The sequence below is a fragment of the Ursus arctos genome, unplaced genomic scaffold, assembly GCF_023065955.2.
Source record: "Ursus arctos isolate Adak ecotype North America unplaced genomic scaffold, UrsArc2.0 scaffold_13, whole genome shotgun sequence".
In the NCBI taxonomy this organism is placed as follows: domain Eukaryota; kingdom Metazoa; phylum Chordata; class Mammalia; order Carnivora; family Ursidae; genus Ursus; species Ursus arctos.
This window is the reverse complement of record NW_026622797.1, coordinates 53,633,298-53,657,986: the sequence shown is the minus strand read 5'-3', so window position 1 is coordinate 53,657,986 and position 24,689 is coordinate 53,633,298. Positions and strand designations below refer to the sequence as shown.

The following is a 24,689-nucleotide window of genomic DNA, read 5'->3' as shown; positions in this document are numbered from 1 at the left end:
TCTTCTACACTGCATCGATCGGTAGATGCTATGTAAGAGATACTACTACCCTGGGACTGTTACCTCTCAGCTGTTGGGTGGGCCTTGAGGACTACTACCCCTGCAGTTTAGGATATATAGACATTTTTTTAAACATTCCTCTTGCCCCTCTTTTCCTTCCTCCCACTTTGATACTGAATTAAGTTTCCTATTACCACAAACTTAGTGGCTTAAAACAACACATATTTATTAGCTCATGGTCTATAGATCAGGAGTCCAACACAGTGTGAATGGGATCTCTGCTCAGACTATTCCAAGCCTGAAGTCCAGGTGTTGGCCAGCTGTGTTCTCATCTCTTATGCAGAGTTCTCTTTCTGACTCATTCCTGGTGTTGGTACAAATCAGTTCCTTGTGGCTACAGGACTGGTCTTCCATGTTTTTATCAGATGTTCTCCAGGTACCACTCCCAGCTCCCAGAGGCCAAACTCACATTCTTGCCTTGTGGACCCTCCCATCTGTCTTCATGTCAGCAATAGTGAGTCAAATCCTTCTTCAAATCTCTCTGACTTTTCCCTCTCCCAAAACCCAGAGAAAATTTTCTTTTAAAGTATGATTACATAGAGTTCAAGAAACATACTTTGTAATCTCCTCTTTGATTAACTTAAAGTCACCTGGTTAGTAACGTTAATTATATCTATGATCATGATCATAGGAATGATATCTGGTCATCTTGACAAAGGAGGGAATTTTGAAAGGTTAGGGTAATTGGGAATCCTAGAATTCTGTCCACCACAAATACTAGATATATCATTTAATAATAATGATGGCTATGTGGGAAGTTTCAACTTAGTGATAAAATTGTAAAAATTGTATCTGGAAATAAAGTCTGAAAAAATATAAAAATAAAATAAAAATAAAATTTATAACTGGATCCAATAACAATTTGCTTCAGAATAGAAATTGATTTCTGGTATACATAAAAATGTAATCTCTTGAATTAGCATGGAGCTAATGGAGCAAAGATAATAACATTTAGAAAATAATAAAATAAAATAGTGAAGACAAGATTGTATTTAATTCTTATTTTAAAGATAGATTTTATTTATTCATTTAAGAGAGAGTGAGAGAGAGGGCATGGAGCCAGGGGGAGGGGTAGAAGGCTGGGGAGAAGCAGACTCCTTTCTGACCAGGGAGCCAGACTCAACTTTGGGCTCGATCCCAGGACCTGGAGATCATGACCCGAGCTGATGGCAGACGCTTAACCATCTGAGCCACCCAGGTGCCCCAAGATTATATTTAATTCTTAAGTCTAAGTTATTAGTAAAATAAAGACACAGCTTATTTTGAACACCTCCTAAATGGTTGGTTAAGAAAATAAGTTCAAAGATATCTAAACATTACCTGAAAATGATATATCTAATAGAAATGTAAAAAATACAGAGCCTTGTTCCAGAACAGCCCAACTAATATGTTTACTCAAGAAGAGGGAGTTTCGCCAAGGTTGAGGGAAAAGCTTGAAACTCATAGTAAATAAAAATTCTTTATTGAAAAACCGGGCTTATTAAGGAAACAGCTAAGCAAAAATTTATGGCAAAATTTATTGCATTCTTGATACTGCAAGTATTGACATAAATAAAAATGTAGGCAAACCGGCCTATGATTGAATTATGGTATGTTCATACAATGGAAAAACTTGGAACCATTCATCTAACATTTATTGAACATCTCCTATGTGCCAGACATTTTGCTTAGCTCTGAATAGACTATTAGCCATCAAAAAAATCCTTTGAAGCATAACTAATGACTTATGAATGTTCATTATGTAATGTTAAGTGCTGTAAAACTTAATTTATTAAATATGGTCCTAGTTTTGTTATTGATGATATGGATAGAAAGTTTTATTGATGATATGGATAGAAAAAATTAAAGACAAGAAAAGCAAAAGATAAATTTTGATTGGTTCTTTCTGTTTTTTTTAATCACAATTATAAAGAGGCTGAACACCTTCCTTTTTTAGCTATTCCCAATATTTACACTCTAGTGATCTATAAAACGTTACTGAGTTCATTTCATAATGTGTTACATGTCTGTTATGACTTTTTGACATATACCTATAAATTATTTTTGACAAAATGCTTTTAAATATGTTAAACTGCTATATGTTATAATGGTATAAACTATAGCATTAAATATTTCTCTGATGCTCAGGGTACATAATATTATGTTTTTTCTAAGTTATTCAGAGAACAAATCTCTGAATAAAAAAATGAAAAGAGGAAAATGTCCTTTTACTCAGAAATGAGAGAAAAATAACATGGTGTGTTTGTTTTGGAGAAAGCAAAGTCCTTTTATTTAGGTAGAAGGGGAAGTGGGAAAGGTACATCACATTTAGTAAGTATCTAATAAGAGTCAGACACTGTATAATGCAAGTTTATTATTTTATTTCATTTAATCTTTATATTCATCTGGGTTACTTATTATTTCATTTAAAATGACAAGATTGAAGCTCAGAAGGTTAAATAAACTTCACTGAAGTTAGAACTAGTAATTGCGAGAGCTAGTATTCTCATCTGTGAGAGCAGAGCCTTTCCTATTATATTTTTAATGGATGAATGGAAATTTAATTGTATGCTTTTTAGTAGTTACATAGTTTCAATGGAGATTTTAGATGTAAAAAGGCCTAGAGTATACTTAAAATGCCTCTTTTATAACCAAAGCACTTACACATCCAACATCTGAGGTTTGATTTAATGGTGAGAGTAGAAAAGGAGAAGACTTATAAATTAACAGACTTTTATCAAAGAAAATCAACAACTTATCAAGGTGCTAAAACTAGATATTTTGGAATATGTATTGTATAACTATTCTTCTAGGTTATGTTTCTTTTTTTTTTTTTTTTTTTAAGATTTTATTTATTTACTCGACAGGATAGAGACAGCCAGCGAGAGAGGGAACACAAGCAGGGGAAGTGGGAGAAGAAGAAGCAGGCTCATAGCAGAGGAGCCTGATGTGGGACTTGATCCCATAACGCCGGGATCACGCCCTGAGCCGAAGGCAGACGCTTAACTGCTGTGCCACCCAGGCACCCCCTAGGTTATGTTTCTACAAAGAAATATTTAGTGCTATATTTCCCAGTATGGTAACCACTTATAAAATATAGCTCTTTAAATTACTTAAAATTAAAAATGTAGTTTCTTCTACTACAATAGCCACATTTCAAGCCCTCAGTAGCTACATGTGGTTGGTAACTATCTTATTGGACAATATAGATACAGAACATTTCCGTCAGCATGGAAAGTTCTACTAGACAGTGCTGACTTCATTTCTTCACTTTTGTTCTATAGGAAATAATTTCAGTTTGGTAGTTGTGAGCTTAATTTTTTACTTAAAAATTTTTTTACCTGGGGGTGCCTGGCTGGCCCAATCAGAAGAGCGTGCAGCTCTTGATCTCAGGATCATGAGTTTGGGCTCTACTTTGGGTCTAGAAATTACTAAAAAATAAATAAATAAACTTTAAAAAATATAAAAAGAAATTCTTATCTAATAAAGTAGTCACACTATAGTTTCTCCATTTAAATGGATTAAAAGTAAGTTAGAAATTAATTAAAACATTCTTTATTATAATTTTTGCTATTTCAAATTTGATTTTTATACTTAATATTTTAAGATTATGTTATTGAATATAGCTATAGTTCATACTCATATATGGATATGCATATATCCATAATTAGTGTCGTGTGGTATGCTATTATATGAATATTCTATATTCTATTATAATCAATTGATTTTTAAATGTTTTTGCTATTGTAAACTACTGCACTGAACATTCTCTTACAAGATTTCAGGTACATCTATGCAAAAATTTTTCTAGAATATATAACCTAGAAATAGAATTTTTGAGTTGTAACGTGTATTTTCAATTTGACTAAGAAATGCTAAATTATTTTCTACATCGGTTATATCAGCTTGTACTGTGAGATTATACAGTTGTCTTCCTTTGTTTTATTTTTAAAGCTGTAAAATAGTCTTTCACTTTTAAGTCCCTGATTTTACATGTTTGTTTTAGCATTATTAAGATTACTTTTATTATTGAACAGCCATTGTTTATTTGTTTAAACAAACTAAAGGTAGGATCTTAAATCTTATTTCTTAGGAGCATCAGCAGAAGTAGCAATTCTGAAAGCAATAAGCTGATCATCTTGTAAAGTTACTCTTTCTTGTAGCGTTTTACGAAGAAGCTTTTTGTCATTAAAAACTACACCAAAGCTTGGTAGAATATTCTTTGCCTTTAACCTTATGAAGATTCATGGCAAAATAACCAAAGGGAGTTTGGGAGTAAGGGAAAAGAAGAATAGAAAATTCTGAATCCTTGAAACAGACAAAATTGAACTATTATCTATATACAGTTTCTCAGTTGGATGATATATTATAAAATATCAACAGGAGATTGTAACATCCACCAACACTATTTCTTAAAGGTATCCTGAAAGCTGCAAAACATACCTGATTGTTAAAATGATATAGGATTTTTAGGTTGAAGTTTTGACATTTGGTGACGATGGTAGAAAATAATGATGAGGGGCACCTGGCTGGCTCAGTCGGTAGAGCGCTGCAACTCTTGTTCTTGGGGTTGTAAGTTCAAGCTCCCCACGTTGGGTATAGAGATTACTTAAAAATAAAATCTTAGAAAAGAAAAAAAAATTTTTTTTTTAAAGATTTTATTTATTTAGTTGACAGAGACAGCCAGCGAGAGAGGGAACACAAGCAGGGGGAGTGGGAGAGGAAGAAGCAGGCTCACAGCAGAGGAGCCTGATGTGGGGCTCGATCCTGTAACGCCAGGATTACGCCGTAACGCCAGGATTACGCCCTGAGCCGAAGGCAGACGCTTAATGACTGCGCCACCCAGGCGCCCCAGAAAAGAAAAAATTTAAAAATATTAGAAGATAATGATAAGGGTAGAATTTACTAGTGGTAAGATGTTCATACTCATTGAAATCAGAATTTATAATCTGCGTGTGGCTGGGTTCACATCCTGTAAAAATTAGTCTGAGAGCATTAGTGAAGGCTGATGCTTCCGGGTTTAAGATGCCTGGCATCCCCATTAGTGTTGGTGGTGTTCATCGGAAGGAACACTAGCCTTTCATCCTTAATTTATTCCCTTGTGCCTATTTAATAAGATTGTCTTCTTTAGGTGCCTTTGAAAAAAAATGTCTTATTTATACACCATAATAAACTAAGGAGAGAAAGCTTCCATTATTGGAGAAGCCTGTTTGTTGAAAGACTGTTTTAAACCTTTTTATACTGTAAAAGTTCAAAGATGTACTATACCTCATTTGTTTTAACCATATGTAAAATAATTTTAGATATGATGTGTAATACAAATCAAACCACACTATAGCAAAATATTAAAATTAACATATCTAATTCATGGTCTGTAGTTTCAAGAAGTGTTTCATATTATAAAACTCCATAAGGGAAAAACCTAGGAATGATTGAAGTTCATTGCAGTGGACTCCAAATCTATCATATAATTTACCATATAGTTGAAATCCCGAGACTACATTTCTCAGGGATGTAAAATTCATTCACGTTTTATCATTTTATTTAGGTTTTTCAATGTTAAATTTTAACAGAGAACATACTTAACAATGAACATATCCCCAAATAATTTAGGATTAGATGACTTACTTCATCTAATTTTACTGTTAGCATAATAGTTTAATTATTAAAATCTAGATAATAATAATTAAGTTATTATTTGTGATTTAAAAAAATTTTTTGACCTTCACCATTTATATTTAACTGCTTTTTCTCTTCAGACTTCACAGCTGTGTCATGTTACAACTGCATATATAAAAAATTAATTTCTTCTTGCTTGTTCATTTCCTCTTAGAATCCAATATCATTAATCATTCACTGTTGTTGACACTTAAAGTCAATTTATATTTTAGATTACCTATTACTTATAAAAGTAGTGATGGCTGTTTATATAATGAGTGAAACCTTTTATTCCAAATATATTTTAATTTTATAAAGTACAATTTATTTATACATCAGAGTCTCAGATATTTAAGTCAAGTGAGTACATTATGTATAAATTAAATATGTGTGAATCTTTTTCATATTAACTGGTTGTATCATTAACCGGACTTCAGTCACTTGGAGAAACTTGTTAGGAAATTAAAAGGCAGAGTACAAAGTAAGAAAATTATTTACAACACATAGACAAAGGGTTAATGTCCTTGCAGTATAAAGAAGTCTTGTGAATTAGTAAGAAAAAACAAGCATCTTTGTCAAAAACAGGCAAAGGAAAGGAAAATAGAAATCCACAAAAGTATAAATACGAACTAAAGAAATTTAAGTTTAAAGCAACATCTAACAGATGAGAATTCAGCAAGCTATTATTAATACAATTTTAATGGTAATACTTGATGTTGTGATGTTGTGGAAGCTGGAGAGAAATAGTCTCCTGTACCTTCGGCAGAGATATATACTGATGCAAGTTTCTACAGTATAATTTGGCATCAAAAGCCTGTGAAAAGGGATGGTTGTACATAAAGATTTTTGTCATAGAACTTTTTATAAAAACAAAAAATTGGAAACAACTAAATGTTTATTAGATGATGAGTTAAATTATAAATATCTATGTAATGTAGCCAGTTTTTTAAACTTAGATTGCTAAAGTGTATTCAGAAGTGTCTTTGATTTCCTTGGGGGTACTTTGAGGACCACTGGGAGAAGGGGAGGCTGAACTTCATTCTGCTCAACCAGAGCAGCTTTGTCCCTGTTTTTTAATATAGAAGTTTCAAAAAAATGAGAGTATGCCTGGAGAAAGTGTGGGAAGGGGAGCATTTGGCTGCTAAAAAAAACAGCCTCGAAGTGTTCAATACAAAGGAAAAATATTTAGTGACCTTGCCAAATGAAAAGTAGTAGAGTATAAAACATTGGGTATAGTTGGGTCTCAATGTTTAAAAAAAATATCTCCATCTGTCTATGCATATGAGAAAATGGAGGTTTATGGTAATAAATTAGGTAACAAAATCATTAAAAAATGGCAACAGTGATATGATGGGATTTCAGGTGATTTTTATCCTGTTTTGTTTTCTTTTTATAAGTATTTATTATTAGTTAAGCCATGGTTCAGGATCCCAGGTTGAGGATTACCATGTACCTTCTCCCGCCTTCACACCACTGGGAGAAAGATGGAGGACAGACGAAAGGTGGAGTAGAGCTGGTTCAGATCTTGACAGGAAATGTGCCTTCTGGTTGGTGGTCATCCTAGGTTGACACCCAGGATAAGGGGCAGAGGGACTTGTACACACACTGGTACCATTCACACGTGGAGACACCACCCCCTTTATCAGTCATTATCTTCTCACAGTGGTGGAAGTCCACGTGGTTCTGCCAGCAGTTCCTGGTCTGGTTCTGGTTGGGGAAGTGGCTCTCAGAAGGGGCAGTCCAATAGTTCTTGATTTTGGTCTTGATTTCTTCTGCCATGGTGCTGACTCCTAAAGACACCCCTGGAACAGCTCACAGCTCAATGTCTACCCTCTGTTTTTCTTATCTATATTTTATAAAATGAACAGGTGCTATGTATGATGAGGTAGAAAAAAGCAATAGCAATTACTTATAAATACTTTTAAAATGCTATCACATTTACATGCAAAGTCCCCTTTTAATATTGATGTGGTCTAAGTTTAAGATTTTCTATATGCCAGCCACTGTTTTAAGCAGTTGACATATATTAACTCATCTAATTATTATAACAACCCTAGTTAGGTATTATTAATATATACAGAACTTAAATAATGTGACCAAAGTCATGCTGCTGATTCATTCTACCTTGATACATTACCTCTTGGTTACAAAGAATTCCATCTTGTTAAACCCCAGCTCATATTACCAATTCCCATAAACTTCAAGAATAGTTTATAAGTGCTAGATGTGAAAACATATATAGATATATTGCATGTTTGTATATATTTTGTATTTTGTTTGTATTTTCAGATTTTTTTTAAATCTCATCCTGTTAGAAGCCTTTGACTTACTATAACTTCACTCATTGCCACCATCATATGCAGATAGGAAACAAAAGGATCTTCTAAGTTGATCAGATGCTCATGCTTATTAAAACATTTTAGTGTTACTTGGGTGGCTCAGTCAGCTAAGTGTCAACTCTTGAATTAGGCTCAGGTCATGATCTCAGGGTTGTGAGATTGAGTCCCATATGGGGCTCTGCACTGGGCATGGAGCCTGCTTAGGATTCTTTCTCTCCCCCACCCTTTGTCCCTCCCTCCCCTCCCTATCTAAAAAAAGAAAAATAAATAAACACCTTTAAAAAAAAAAAAAAGCACAACATTTTAGAAACCTGTTTGTGATCGCCCTAGCCCTGAGTTACTGTTTGTTTTTAGACAAGCTGAGCACCACACACATACAGACATGTACAATGTCTACATGCTGGGTGTCTGGAACATATACAAATCATTCGCCCTTGGAACATACACAGATCACGGGTTTTTATACTTGAAGATGGCATTTCTTTTGGTATTATTTCCTGGTCCAGACTTCCCACTGTCACCAAGATTTATGCTTGACTTATTTATGGTAGTAACAGATTGTGTTGAGCCATCCACATATTCTTTTCTCTGTGACCCTTTGGGCCTTCACAGAGCTAGGTAAAAGCTAGGAGAGAACTGAGTGCATTTAGAGACCAATAATCCCTATGTAATGTGCTTTTTTCAACAGCAGATAGTTCGTTTACGAAATACTATTTAGGTTTGATGAGGGTTAGAAAGATTCTGAGGGAAAAGGGTCGTGTAAGAGAAAGGAAAAATTATTAGCAAAGGTAATGAAGTATGTTGAACAAATGGATGGAGAATGCAGGAGAAAATGAATACAGGGAAGTGTGCTAATGAAAATATACAAATTAAAACAGTGTTACTAAAAGGTGATGACTTAATCAGGGAAATATTATGATATCCCTATGAGTAAAATGAGCCCTTCTCCACATTTTTCTTGATGTTAAAAAATCCATATCCGTAGCTGAAAGATAATTTTTAGACAAGTTTTTAAGTATTAGAAAATCCATATGTAGCACACAAATCCATATGTAATCATAAATTAATGAAGCCCTTGCCTAAAACTACATGTGTTTCTTTTCTCTTTGGTTGTATAATTTGTAGTAATGTAAAAATTGTTATTTGGTGTAGCTGGGACCTTGCCTTACATGTATCCAGTGATTCATCCGGTGAAAGAATTAGAGCTGAGTTGTGGAACTTGTTTCATGCCTGGAAAGATCCCCTGGGGCTTTGTGACCCTTCTGTGATCATTGGAGCAGGCTGGGCACTTCAAGAGATTCTCTGATTTTTTTAGAGGTGGAGGGTTTGTTCATTCTTCGCCCAACTTTGCACCCGCCATAAAGGTTTTCTCCCTTGGCATATAACATCCTGCTCTCTGATACATAGATTGAAAGATGGAGGTAGTCATGGAGTTAATAAAAACGTTTCAAAATAATGTAATATCTCATAGTCATTACTCTATGTTAATTATTTTACATTGATAGGACTGAACAGTATAGAGATGTAGTCTATTTTCAAACCTTCTTTGCAAAGTACTTCTCAGATCTTTATAACATAACTCTAGGACTGTCTATCCAAGATGGTAGTCACTATTCAGTGTGGCTATTGAAATTTAAATTTATAAGAATTAAGCAAAATATTTGGGTCCTCAGTTGCAGTAGCAGTATCTTAAGTGCTCATTAGTTACACATGGTTACTTATTAGGTATCACCGTGGACAGTGCAAATGTAGATTTCTCTCCATTGCATAAAATTCTATTGGTCTGTACTCATTTAGAGGAGATATATATACATATGTATATATGTCTTTTGAGGAGGTCATTGATGTTGCCTCACCCATGTCTTTTAAAGTGTAAGTTTATCGAAGAGAAATAACCGTATTTTTTTCAATTTAGTCAGAGGTGGTTCTTCCAGCTTTGACAGTATATTATAATGACAGTGGATTTGAAAGTTAGCTAACTTTGCTATGAGGAAAGCTTCATTCAAGTTAATCAGTTATAGAGATTTACTGTGTTAATCAGTAAAATATTTTAAAGTTGGGCTTCTGGAAGATAGCATTATGTAGGTAGTGAAAAAGAACACTTACTTTCAATACAGGAAATGTGATCTTCTCCCAACTTTGCCACTAACTCTCTGTAAGACTTTGGGCATTTTCCCTCCATGACTGACTTATTTTAAAACTGGAAATATATCTTATAACTGGAAATTTATAATTGGAAATACTTTCTTTTAAGATTATTTATTTTAGAGAGAGAGCATGGGGGTTGGGGAGGGGCAGAGGGAGAGAGAATCCCAAGCAGACTCCCCAGTGTGTGTGGAGCCTGATGCAGGGATCAATCTCACAACCCTGAGATCACAATCTTGAGCCAAAACCAAGAGTCGGACATAACCAACTGAGCCACCCAGATGCCCCTGGAAATATTTTCTGACCCCCTTCACTCATTTCATCCATCCCCACCCCTGCCTCTGGCAAGTACTAGTCTCTTCTCTGTTATCTGTGGTCTTGGGGTTTTGTTTGTTTGCTTTTTAAGATTCCACATGTGAGATCACCACATTTATCTTTTCTTTTTTTTTTAAAGATTTTATTTACTTATTTGACAGAGATAGAGACAGCCAGTGAGAGAGGGAACACAAGCAGGGGGAGTGGGAGAGGAAGAAGCAGACTCATAGCAGAGGAGCCTGATGCGGGGCTCGATCCCACAACGCCGGGATCATGCCCTGAGCCGAAAGCAGACGCTTAACCGCTGTACCACCCAGGCACCCCCACATTTATCTTTTCTTATCTGACTTATTTTGCTTAGCATAATGCCCTCAAAGTCCATCCATGTTGTTGCAAATGGCAAGATTTTATTCTTTTTTTGTGACTCAATAATAATCCTATATATATATTATATATTATACCATATATATATAAATATATAATGTGTGTCCCATTTCCTTTATACATTCATTTGTTGATAGACACTTAGGTTGTTTCCTTATCTTTGCTATTGTAAATAATGTTGTAGTAAACATGAGGGTGCGTATATCTTTTTGAATTAGTGTTTTCGTTTTTTTCTGATAAATACCCAGAAGTAGAATCTCTGGATCATATGGTAAGTGTATTTAAAAATTTTTGAGGAACCTCCATACTATTTTCCATAGTGGTTGCAGCTATTTACATTCCCTCCAACAATGCACACGGGTTCCCTTTTTTCCACATCCTTGCCAACACTTGTTATCTCTTGTCTTTTGGATACAGCCATTCTAACAGGTATGAGGTGATATTTCATTGTTGTATTGATTTGCACTTCCCTGATGATGAGTGATGTTAAACATCTTTTCATGTATCTCTTGGCCATCTGTATGTCTTCTTGGAAAAATGTCTATTCAGATCTCTGTCCGTTTTTCAATCAGATTTTTTTTGCAGCTGAGTTTTATGAATTCCTTGTTTATGTTGGATATTACCCCTTGTCAGATATATGATTTGCAAATATTTTTTCCCATTCAGTAGGTTGCCATTTCATTTTGTTGATTTTTTGTTTTTGTTTTTGGGATGTGTGTGTGTGTGTGTTGGTATGAAGAAGCTTTTTAGTTTGATATAATCTCATTTATTTTTACTTTTGTTGCCTTAAGACTTTGGGCATTTAATTTCCCAAAGTTAATTTGGGATTTAATTTCTTTATCTCTAAATTGTAGGTTTAAATAAAATATTTTTTAAAAGTCTTGTTGTAACAGTTAATTGCTATTACTTTTTTTTTCTGACACAAATTTTACAAAACACCTATGGTTTTGAATGGAAGGGATAATACAAAAAGAAAGAGAAGGTATGATGCTGCTGCTAAGAGAAACCTACCCTTGTACATAATTATTTTAAGCTAGCATTTAGCAACTGCTACCAAGGAATATGAGGATTCTGTTGGTCTTACGTTGTATCAGCTTATCATAAAGTACTGCTTTCATCATGTTCATTCCTTCTCTGTAAAGACCTTGAATAGCTTTGGGGTCATGCAGATCTGAATTTAGATATCATTTCCTCTGATCACTAGCTCTGTGACATTGAGTGAGTTACATAACCTGTCTGCCTCAGTTGGATGGTTGAAATGATGTGTTATCATGATCTTCTAGAGCTTGCATCCAGTTCAGAGGGATAAACACAATATTACAGTAATGGGTTGAAAAGTTTGTTATAGATGTGTACTGCATATTATAAAAACAGAAAAGAAGGATATTTAACTGAGACCTGGCCATGGTAGAGAAGGAAGAGAAGAGAGTAGTGGAAGGGTGTATTCCAGGGAGAATGAGTAGTACGCACAGAGACCCTGGTATGTGAGGTCTACAGCTAAAACATAGAGAAAAGTAGAAGAGTATGGTAAGAATTAAGCCTGGGAATATAGGGAAAGGCTAGAAAATAAAGGATTCAGAGTTTAAACTTCATGCAGAGCACTGTGGGATCACACTGAAAACTTTAAAGCCTGTATTTATGAACAGAGTAATGTGAACATACGGGGAGAGAAGGAGCAAATCTTTGCTACAGGACGTTCACTCTAGCAGCAATCTAGAGAATGGATTAAAAGCAAAGAGATCATAGGAAGCTATTTTTTTCCAGTTTAAGTGAGAAATAATGAAGAATTTTATTAGGAAAATGAAAGGAAGGGAGCAGTTTCTATACCTGTTAAGGAAGTAAAATCAGTATTAATTAATTGGTTCACGTGGGGTTGAGGAAGATGGAGATTTCTGTCTCAAGTAACAGAGTGGATGACGGTGACTTTTCACTGGGTAAGGAATACATTAAGAAGAGTTGACTGGTGAGGTAATATATGTATTTAGGAAGCTACACTTTGAGGCCAAACTGCCTGGTTTAATATCCTGGCTTTCCCCTTCACTAGCTTTGTGGCCAAGGGTGTGTTACTTAGTCTCTTGTACCTTAATTTCCTTCATTAGCTTCATTAAAAAAATTTGCTATTGAAGTATAGTTGACACGCAGTGTTATATTTCAAGTGCACAGAATAGTGATTCGACAATTCCGTACTTTATTTAGTGCTCACCATATTTATAGTCACCGTACAACATTATTACCATGTTATTAACTCTATTCCCCATGCTATACTTTTCATCTCTGGAACTTATTTATTTTACAACTGGAAGTTGGTGCCTTTAATCCCCTTCACCTATTTCATTAGCTTTTTACACGAGTTGATGTGTGTGAAATGCTTAGAATAATTTCTGGCACGTAAGCATGGTATGTGTTTACCAGTAATAGCAGAGGATATGGGCTAGTTCACTTTTAGACATGAGGGAGAGTCATATGGAAATATGTTAAATGCAGTTAAATATATGAGACTAGAGCCCAGTAGAGAAGTCTGGGCTGGAAATACCATAATGGAAGTTATATAAGTAGTAGTTGAAAAGGGAATATGGAAAATATCCCAAGGAGGGACATCTGGGTGGCTCAGTCGGTTAAGCATCTGCCTTAGCTCAGGTCATGATCCCAGGGTCCTGGGATTGAGCCCTGCATTGGGCTCCCGGCTCAGTGGGGGGTCTACTTCTCCCTCCCCCCTGCCACTGCTAATGCTCTCTCTCGCTCTCAAACAAATAAAATCTTTAAAAAAAAAAAAAAGAAAGAAAGAAAGAGAGAAAGAAAGAAAAGAAAATATCCCAAAGGAGGATATAGTGAAAGGCCAAGATGGAACATTAGGGAACAATGATAATTTAAAGTCAAGGAAGACGACCTTTTAAATATAACTAAGGGAGAGTGAGTAGAGGCATAAGAAAGAAGATTAGGTCTTAGGGTCCCAAAAGCAGTGAAAGACTGATTAATGTCAAGCACTATAAAGCTGACAAATATGGTAAGACCAAGGAGTCCTCTGGATTTGCACCAAAGAAGCCAAAGTTTGACCTTAGAGCATTTCTTTAGAGTTTGGTATAGAAGTCATTTTACCAAGGACTGAGGAATAAATGGATCAGGAGGCAATAGAAATGATGAGTTTAGATCTCACTCTCTCTGATTTTGTTTTTTAAATTTAGTTTTATCAAAGTAATAGTTAAAAAAATCAAATAGTTTAAAAAATCCAACAGTCCTATAAGGCTTAGAAAGAGAAAAGGAAAAGCAATTCAACGTCCGTTTCCTCTCCATCTCTACTTTCTTTTTATACAGGAAGCCAAAGGAAAAGTGTCTAGCTGTGTCTTCTGGTATTTACTGCTGTATTTCATAAACTACTAGGTATTTACCCAAAGAATACAAAAATACTAATTCAAAGGGATACATGCACCCTGATGTTTATAGCAGCATTAGCTACAATAACCAAACTATGGAAACAGCCCGAGTCTCCATCAACTGATGAATGGATAAAGATGTGGTTTATATATACAATGGAATATGACTCAACCATAAAAAAGAATGAACTCTTGCCATTTGCAGTAATAGGGATGGAGCTAGAGAATACAGTGCTAAGCAAAATAAGTCAGTCAAAGAAAGATATACCATATGATTTCACTCATATGTAGAATTTAAGAAACAAAGCAAATAAGCAAAGGCAATAAAGAGAGAAGATAGAGAGGCAAACCAAGAAACAGATTCTTAACTATAGAGAACAATGGTTACAGACGGGAGGTGGATGGGGAGATAAGTTAAATAGGAGATGGGGTTTAAGGAGTGGGCTTGCAATGAGCACAGGGTGATGTATGGAAGTGTTAAATTACTATAGTGTACACCTGAAACTAATATAATACTGTATGTTAACTAACTGGAATTAAAAACTTAAAAAAAAGAAAAAGAAAATGAAGATTTACATCTTTTATACCACCTCTTCCCTTATTCTTAAAAGTTCACAATTTTTGGTTAAATTAATATTTAGTACTTTATTATAGCTACATGCATGTTTACAGAGAAATCACAGTATACTGTGATTTCTTTTCCTTTTTTTTTTTTTTTAAAGATTTTATTTATTTATTTGACAGAGAGAGACAGCCAGCGAGAGAGGGAACACAAGCAGGGGGAGTGCAAGAGGAAGAAGCAGGCTTCTAGCAGAGGAGCCTGATGTGGGGCTCGATCCCAGAGCACCGGGATCACTCCCTGAGCCGAAGGCAAATGCCTAACGACTGCGCCACCCAGGCGCCCCTCTTTTCCTTTTTTTAAAAACAGCTTTTAGGGGTGCCTTCGTAGCTCAGTTGGCTGGGCATCCGACTATTGGTTTTGGCTCAGGTGTTATGGTCTGTGGGTGGTGGGATTGAGCTCCAAGTCAGGTTCAGTGCTAAGCGTGGAGTCAGCTTGGCATTCTCTCCTATTCCCTCTCCCTGTCCCTATACCCTCCCCCACCCTGCATATGTACATGCTCTCTCTTAAATAAATAAATAAAATCTTAAAAAGTAATAAAAAATAAATAAAACAGGTTTTAGAGTCGATCATCACCATTTATTTATTTATTTATTTATTTATTTATTTATTTATTTTTGCTCAATTTTCTATGTATGTTATCATCAGCATGTTCCCAAAATTCTCAGCAGAACCGAAAAGCTGCTCAGTAGCTTCAGACTTCTCAGATCATCCGCCAATTTCCTTTTTCCTTTTTTTCCCGTGTTGCATCTCTCCTAGAGCTCGCTACATTCTTGCTCCATTCTAAACTTTGTTGTTCTTTGCAGATCTGCTGGATAGCTGTTGTACCCATGCTTTCCTTTACTCTCGTCTTGGGAATTTGCTTCTTTACTATTTTTCGATCTTATGTTTTCATCTTTCTTGGTTTTTCTCCCTGTCTTGATGGAGCATCTCCTGAAAGTGCTTCTAAGGAAAAGGAATACTAAGGAGGTAAAGTTTTCAAGACTCTGTGATAGTTTGGCTAGGTATACAATTCATATAGAAACGCTTTTTCATCAGGTTTGAAAATATTTTTCTATTATCTTCTAATGTTCATTGTTGCTTTGAGAAGTCAGATTCTATCCTGGTTCTTACTCATTTTCATAAGAACCCCCCGCACACACACACTTTTTTTTCGTTCTCCTCAGAAGCTTTTAGGTCTCCTTTCCCCCACAAAACCTTAGTTGTTCTGAGGTTTTACAGTGATGTGCAGGGTTTTCAAATTGATTTTTTTAAATGACTTGATCTTTTCAATGTGAGAACTTGTGTCCTTCTCTTCTTAGAACTGTTCTCAATAAAGCCTTCTCCTTCCTTAATTCTTTAACTCCTACTGGTGAATGCTGTATTTTGTTTTAAGCCTTTCTCTCTGTTATCATTTTTGCTTTGTGCTCTTTTGGGAATGTGCAGTCAATTTTCTAACACTTCTATTGAGTTTTTTCTAATCATATATTTAATTTTCAAGAGCTCTTTCTTGTTTTTAGGAGAATCCAGAATGATTTCATGGATGCAATATAATCTTATCTGTCTGAAGATGTTAATTGCAGTTTCTAAGATTTCTTCTCCCTACACTGTCTTATTTTCTCCAGGCTCTTTTTCTTTTTGCTTGTTTTGGCTCTTCAGTTTGACATGTCTGGTGATTCTTGGCTGTCCAGTTTTAAGAGTGAACGAGATATTTTATTATGTGACAGTTTTACTAAAATGCATAGCCATTGCATAGCATGGATTGCCATCCAGCATAATTTTCCTTCCACTTACCAACCTGTAAGATAATGTCAGATATTTTAAGTTTTGGATATGGCCTCAACTCACTTCTAGATTCTTTTTTCTGTACCACTCAGGACAGTCTAGGTTATGTTTGACAATAAACAATCTCAAATTTTTTTTTTAAAGATTTTATTTATTTATTTGACAGAGATAGAGACAGTCAGCAAGAGAGGGAACACAAGCAGGGGGAGTGGGAGAGGAAGAAGCAGGCTCATAGCCAAGGAGCCTGATATGGGGCTTGATCCCATAACGCCGGGATCACGCCCTGAGCCGAAGGCAGACGCTTAACCGCTGTGCCACCCAGGCGCCCCAACAATCTCAAATTTTTGATAGCATACATAGTGAAATTTTTATCTCTCTCAAACTACATATACAATGTGGTCTGCAGTACGTAGCCCATGGTTCTCATTTCAGGACTCAGACAAATGGAGGTTCCATTATGAAACTTGCTTCTAGAATTGTTGAGGCAGGAAAGGGGAATATGGCAGATTGTGTGCTATTTCTAAAAGCTTCTACAGAAAAATGCCCACACCATTTATACTCACATTTCATTAGCCAAAGCAAGTCACATGGCCATGCCTAATTTAAAATGCAGTAGTAGGGTGCAAGCCCACTGTTTGCGCCAAAGGGCTACCACAATGGCATTCCACTTACGTATGTTCTATAATTTCTTTATGCTGTTATTATTTAAATAAATTTTATAATATTTGTATCTTCCAAGAATAAGAAGTCTAAGTTCCCTTCCATCTTCAACACTCTGGCTGTATGACTTAGAAACTGCCACTCACCCCTTACAACTTGTTGAAAATTACTGTATTCAATAAATATAGTAAAAATAAAAACATTAATATTCCTTATAAGATGGGAGCTATTTTTCTCAATAGCGGTTTCTTTTAAATAAAAAAAGACTCAGTTGCTTGACAGAAGTGTAAGACATTTTTGTTTCTGTGTTGAATCACTGGCAGTATTGAATAAGTACTTGTATTCTTGAATTATAAATGTCTACTTGGGAGGTTTTAAATGACCAGATACATCAGCTATCTTAAATAGTATTTCTTGGTTGAAAATGAACATGATATTGTAAGTATATTTTTTAAGAATTATAAGTTATTCTGTGTTGTCATTACAAAAATACTTCAAATATGTCAGTACCTTTTTGGCAGATAAAATTTCAGATGCATGTATTTTATTCTGTGCTTTGTGTTCAAACTTTATTGGTGACATCATCTTTGTAACAAGCCTAGTAACAGTGTAAAACCACATTGCTAAATCAGTAAGCTTTTTCCCTGTCCTTACTTCTTTTCCCTCTTATTCAATTCAGTAGGTTATTTTTTTTGTTGTTTTTTGGGGGGTTTTTTTGGTAGTAGGTTATTTTAAATCATATAATTTTATATTCCAAATCACCAAGTTGTTCAGTTTACACTAAAAATAAATTTTTGTTTTCATTCTTTGTATTTGAAAATGACATTGTCTCTTGTCAGCAATCATATAAACACTTTGCTGAAATTCATTATTTGAAGCACATGTATGAAACATTTTTATTTTCAAAAAGAAGAACCATAACATCAAATAATGTCATATTTACTTGCTCTTCTGTGATGATCGTATCCGAAAATTTGGGGACTGTCCACATAGTAGAAACAAGTAAAGAATTCCTTGTTGTTATTGTAATGGAACTTGTTTTATCCTGCGTTTAATTCCTCGACACATTTTTTATTTTTATTTTTATTATTTTTTAAAGATTTTATTTATTTATTTGACAGAGAGAGAGAGCACAAGTAGGGGGAGCAGCAGGCAGAGGGAGAGGGAGAAGCAGGCTCCCTGCTGAGCAGGGAGCCCAATGCGGGGCTCCATCGGAGGACTCCGGGATCATGATCTGTGCCAAAGGCAGACCCTTAACGACAGAGCCACCCATGCGCCCCTCAACACATTTCTTTAAATGTCCTGCTTTTAGGCAAGAAATAGAAAACTCTAGCTTTAAAGGTAGTTATTTTCATTTCACATACACTGATAATTCAGCTAAGAACTCTCAAAGTGTTATAACAAAGCATGTTATGTGTTCACTTGTTATTAAAGAACTGACAATTATATTATGTGCCTGGGTCTTGCTACATTTGTGTATGTAACATGTGCCCTAGTAGTAACTGCACTTGTTTTTTGTTTTTTGTTTTTGTAAGTGGCCATGAACAAGCTGAAAGCTTTAATGAAAGAGCAATACAGAACTATACTATTGTCCTATAAATCAAAAGCAGGAGTGTTAATACACTCACTGAAAGATAGCAGTAGAAGCTTCTGAAATCTGCACACACACATGAAATTTGTAAACCTCGTGGTGCCAAGTAACATTATGGTTACGTACTCCAATTCAAACTGACTTAATTAAGAGTATAATATGACTGTTTTCTGTTACAGATTTTAAGGCACTTTAAAAATACACTTAAAAGTAAAAATTCAGATAAATTTTGGGATCACCGAAGCATTTCTCTGAACTCCAGAGTTTTAAATTTGTAAAAAATTTAGTGTAGGGGTGCCTGGGTGGCTCAGTCAGTTGAGCATCCAACTCTTGATCTTGGCTTAGGTCTTGATCTTAGAGTTGTGAGTTCAAGGCTTGTATTGGACTCCATGCTGGGTGTGGAGCCTCCTTAAAAAATCTTTCTTTCATAGGGCTTCAGATGAGGGGCAAGCAGCATCAGTTGTGGATAGCTGATTTGGTGTTCTGTTTTGTTTTTGTTTTTGTTTTTCCATTGGATAAAGCCAAAAAGATAAGTTCGAAATCTTTATATGTGCCATTTGAAAGGTTCCTTTTTTTGCCAGCTCTAAAGGGAAAGTAGACCCACTTCTCATTGATTCATCTTCCCTTTACTTATCCCCATCACCGATCATTGTAATAAAGAGTGAATATCATACTGTCCTCAAAGCCAAATCAGCCCCAAACAGAAGGTAGAAATTATCTGGGAGGAAAGAATCAAGTATAACTCCTCAGAAAATATGCTTAAAAGGAAAGCAAGATCTCTATCTCAGCCGTTGCTTTAGTTTCATGATCTATGTTCCCATGTGTTATTCCCTAAATTACCTTCCTGCTGCCCTTCTTATTCAGGCATCAGCCCAGCATTCCAGAGTATACAGTCTGAAACTAATTCTGCAAATTCTCTCTGCAGATGAGTATAAAAATTTTATTCATTTTTCTTAGTCCCATTCATGTGCATTTATTACTTCTTATTCACTTCTCTCAGTTTCCCCCACCCCACCATTTGCCTTCTCCCCTTTTCTAATTATATAAGTAATATAAAATGTCAGATTGTAAGTCACTAGAGTATTTGATTTTCTGAAATTTGTTGGTAATGTCCAGTATAATAACATGTACACATTGTTCTTACTAGATACTTTATAAATATAATAGTGATAACTTCAATTTCCTTTTATTACTTTCTTAAAAATTGAAGAACGCCAAGATATTTCTCACCCATAAAGTATCTCTGTCAAAGATGTATTTTTACAATATTTTTTTTTTAATTTGAAACAAAGAAGTTGATAGAATTTTAACAGTGAACACCATTATATCCAACATCTAGATTGTATAATTAACGTTTTCCTATACTTGTTTTTTCACATAACTCTACCTCTGTTATGTCTCTGTGGATCCATTGATCTATCTTTTTGATGCATTTCAAAAGAAGTTACAGACATCAATATACTCCCCCCTAAATCTTTCATCATGCATATCATTAACTAGAATTCAATATCTTTTGAGGTGAAATTGATATATGATGAAATGCACAAATTTTGAGTGTACCTTTCAATAACTTTGACAAATCTCTATACTTTTGTAACCTGAACCATTCTTAAGACCTTGAATATTACCACTCCAGAAAAATTCTGCGTGTCCCTCCTCAGTCAGTCCACACACCCCCCCCACAGGCAACAACTATTCTAAATGTTTTTCCTACATAGGTTAGATTTGTGTGTTCTAGAAATTCAAACAAATGGAATATGCAGTCTGTACTCCTTGTATAAAGCTGCTTTCAACTCAGTATTGTTGGAAGACAATTTTCCCTAGCTCTCTCAGATTGCTGCATGTCTTGTGACTGAGGCAATGGCTCTCCTTTGTTCCGGGCTACCTTTTCAAGGATGTTTATACAGCAAACTGCCTTGGAACATAGAGATAGTGTTTCCTTCCAGAGTAAAGGGCAAGCATGCTTAGTGCCCATTATGAAAAATTCAGCTTCCCTAAGCTCAGTGTTCCTCTCTTGTAATGCAACACACCATGTGTAGGTTTCATTTGACCTTCTTCCTATCACCCTGTGGGAATAAGGACTTGGTAGAACCAGCACAAAAGTGCTGATTACTTGTTACTGTTATTGCTCTAATAAACTGTCCTTTGTCTCTGACTCTGTAGTACTGTGCTTTCTACCAGCATCTGTGAAATTCTAGCAGACTAAGTTTTCACCTTGCATTTGAGGTAAAAATCAAAGACCCTTTACAGTTTTTGAGAAGTATTGTGATATGTATACCAGTAATTCATTCCTTTTCTTTACTCAGTAGTATTCTATTGTATGTACACAGCGCAATTTATTTCTGTTTTATTACTGAAGGCTAACCTGTTTTTATCTTTTAGCTACTATGGATGAACCTGTTATAAATGTTTACCTACAAGTCTTTGAGTGGATGTGTGTTTTCATTTCTCTTGGATAAATAACGAAGAGTGAAATACTGGGGGGTGCCTGTGTAGCACAGTGGTTAAGCATCTGCCTTCAGCTCAGGGTGTGATCCCAGCGTTCTGGGTTCGAACCTCACATCAGGCTCCTCCACTAAGAGCCTGCTTCTTCCTCTCCCACTCCCCTTGCTAGTGTTCCCTCTCTTGCTGGCTGTCTCTCTCTGTCGAATAAATAAATAAAATCTTTAAAAAAAAAAAGAGTGAAATGCTGGGTCATAGGACAGGTATATATTTAATTCTGGTAGAAATTGTAGAAATTGAACTTAATCCAAAGAAGATCTGCCATTTTACCTTGCTAGCAGCAATGTATGAGAGTTCTAGTTGTTCTGTAAAATACTGACTCCAATTCAAATTTGTGAATTTTATTCTCACATCACCAAGCAAATTCTCTGATACCACCTAAATGTCCTACAATCTACAGTTCAACTCAATTCTGACACTATCAGCCAGGAGTTATTATCAAGTCCCACAGGTTAAGGGATCTTAGTACCAGACTGCCCCGCCTACTTTAGACAGCAGTCCCAAGTCCAATTTGTCACCTGTGCTTCTGAGCTGATGGCTATAGATCAAGGTTCCAATGACCTCCTCCTAGGGTTTAATTTGCTAGAGCTGCTCATAGAACACAGAGAAACATTTTATTTACTAGATCACTGGTTTATTATAAAAGGACATAACCTAGGAATAGGCAGATGAAAGGGATGCAAAGGGCAAGGTATGTGGGAAGGGCATGGAGTATCTATGCCCTCTCTAGACACATGACTCTCCCAGCACCTCCACATGTTCACCAACCCAGAAGCTCCCCAAACCGGACTTTTAAGGTTTTTATGGAGGTTTCATTACAAAACCTACTACACTGACCTACAATACCTACATTGACTATCGGCAGTTAAACTCAATCTCTAGCCCCCTCTCCACTCCCCGGAGCTGGGAGTGGGGTGTGGGTTGGGGCCCATTATCAACATCCCGTGCTAGAGTGGTACATTTGTTACAATTGATGAACCTACACTGATACATCATAATTACCCTAAAGTCCTTAGTTTATATTATGGTTCCCTCTTGATGTTCTATGGGTTTGGTCAAATATATAATGACATCTATCCATTGTTATGGTATCATACAGACCGTTTTCATTGCCCTAAAAATCCTCCATGCTCTACCTATTTATCCCTCCTCATCTTCCACTCTCTTCAATTCCTAGAAATCGCTAATTTCCTTACTGTCTCCATAGTTTTACCTTTTACAGAAAGTCATATAATTGGAATCATGTAGTATGTAGCCTTTTCAGATTGTCTTCTTTCACTTAGTAATATGCATTTAAGGTTCCTCCAGATCTTTTCAAGGCTTGATAACTCATTTCTTTTTCAGTGATTAGTAATATTCCATTGTTTGGATGTACCACAGTTTAGATATTCATGTACCGAAGGACATCTTGGTTGTTTCCATGTTTTGGCAGTTATGAATAAAGCTGCTATTAATATCCATATCCAAGTTTTTGTGTGGACACAAGGTTTCAGCTCCTTTGAGTAAATAGCAAAGAGCACAGTTGCTGGATCCCATGGTGAGAGTATGTTTGATTTGTTTAGATATTTAAAACTGCCACTTCCAGAGTGACTGTCCCTTTCCGGATTCCTATTAGCAATGAATGAGAGGTCCCGTTGCTACCAGGAACCATACCATATCCTCACCAGTATTTGGTGGTGTCAGTGTTTCAGATTTTGGCCATTCTACTAGGTGTTTAAATTTGCATTTCCCTGATACCATGTAATGTGGAACATCTTTTCTAATGCATAATTGCCATCCATATATCTTCTTTGGTGAGGTGTACATTAGGTCTGTGGCCCATTTTTAAATTGGGTTATTGGTCTTTTTTATTATTGAGTTTTAAGAGTTCTTTGTATATTTTGAAAAACAATTCCTTATCAGATGTGTGTTTTGCAGAGCAAAAGTTTTTAATTTTATTGAAGTCTAGCTTATCAATTATTTCTTTTCTGTTTCATGCCTTTGGGGTTGTATCTGAAAGGTCATCACCGTACCCAGGGTCATTGGGTTTTATCTGGTGGTATTTTCTAAGAGTTTTATAGTTTGTGTTTTAAATTTAAGTCTGGGATTCATGCCGAGTTAATTTTTGTGAAAGACATAAGAACTGCTTGGAATCTTTTTTTTTTTCTTTTTGGCCTGCAGTTGTCAGTTAATCCAGCACCATTTGTTGAGATGTATTTTTAATAAGTAAGATCTAACTGAAATGTATAGTCCTTTCAGTTCCGTGAAACATGAGTAACATTGAAGCTTAGATTTGATAGGGATTTTTAAAAAATTTTTTATGTAGCCATCATGTATCAAGTATCTCTTATTTTCAAAGAGAGGCAGTACAATAAGATGTCCTACAATAAGAATTAATTTCCTACAATTTTTTGTATCAGCTAAGAAGTTTTACAGAATAATTTTTAAGAAGAATTAAAACAAGGAATAAAAGATGAAAATGAATTGAGGAGGCCTATAGCTTCAGTGTTCTAAATCTTAATATTGTGATTATGGTATGAAGGGAACAATAAAATACTCTGTAGAATGCTACACTAAGCATCATGCTATTTTTAAGGGCTTTTTTTGCATTCATCAGATTTGATTTTGGGTCTCTCAGTGTCCTCACCTGAAAGAGAGAAGGTTACAATTATTTTCTCCTCCCTCTTCCTCTTTCCTTTGCTCCCCACCACCCTGATTCTCCTCACCTGCCTCTAATATATTTTGAGTACCTGCTGTGTTTCCGGGATGGTTTTAGGCATGAGGGTTGAAATAAAAAATTATAATATTTCCTTTCAGGAAGTCTGTAGCCTTATAAGAAAACAGACGCATAATAATGCAGTATAATAAGTGTTATGGTGATATATACCATGTATAATTGGAGCACTGGAAAAGTGGTACCTGTATTTGCTCAAGAATGTCATGAAGGGTTTGAAGATGAGATAATGTTTTTTTGTTTTTTTGTTTTGTTTTGTTTTGTTTTTGAGATAATGTTTAAAACAAAACTCACTAATATGCATACATTTGTCAGGTGGGTGTCAGAGGTGGGATTAAGTTGGATCCAATGGGACAACAGGTGAAAGCATTCAGCACAGTGCCTGTTTGTGAATAGGTTCTCAAACCTGTTTGTTGTCTCCTACCTCTCCAATACTTGTGTCAGCAGGTGGAGGCGCAGATCGGATACTTACAAAAATAGTAGAAGCTATTTATTGAAATGCTATTCAGAATGCCAAGCACTGTTTTAGGCATTTTACACTAATTATTTGGAATCGAACAACAACTGTAGTAGATAGTTTTTATTCCTA

The 24,689-nt window shown here is 35.5% G+C and overlaps 2 protein-coding genes across 3 annotated transcripts in view; one reads left to right on the top strand and one right to left on the bottom strand.

Moving 5' to 3' along the window:
• LIN28B (lin-28 homolog B) overlaps positions 1-24,689 on the top strand; it is a 120,565-nt gene that overhangs the window by 31,662 nt on the left and 64,214 nt on the right. The window lies entirely within an intron of this gene.
• LOC113264790 (cytochrome c oxidase subunit 6B1-like) lies at positions 7,258-7,476 on the bottom strand. The gene has a single exon (XM_026511726.3). It carries the CDS (start codon positions 7,474-7,476, stop codon positions 7,258-7,260), a length of 219 nt encoding a protein of 72 aa, XP_026367511.2.

Excerpts from the sequence above, each read along its gene's own strand:
- LOC113264790 (XM_026511726.3), bottom strand. The coding sequence starts at position 7,476 with ATGGCAGAAGAAATCAAGACCAAAATCAAGAACTATTGGACTGCCCCT.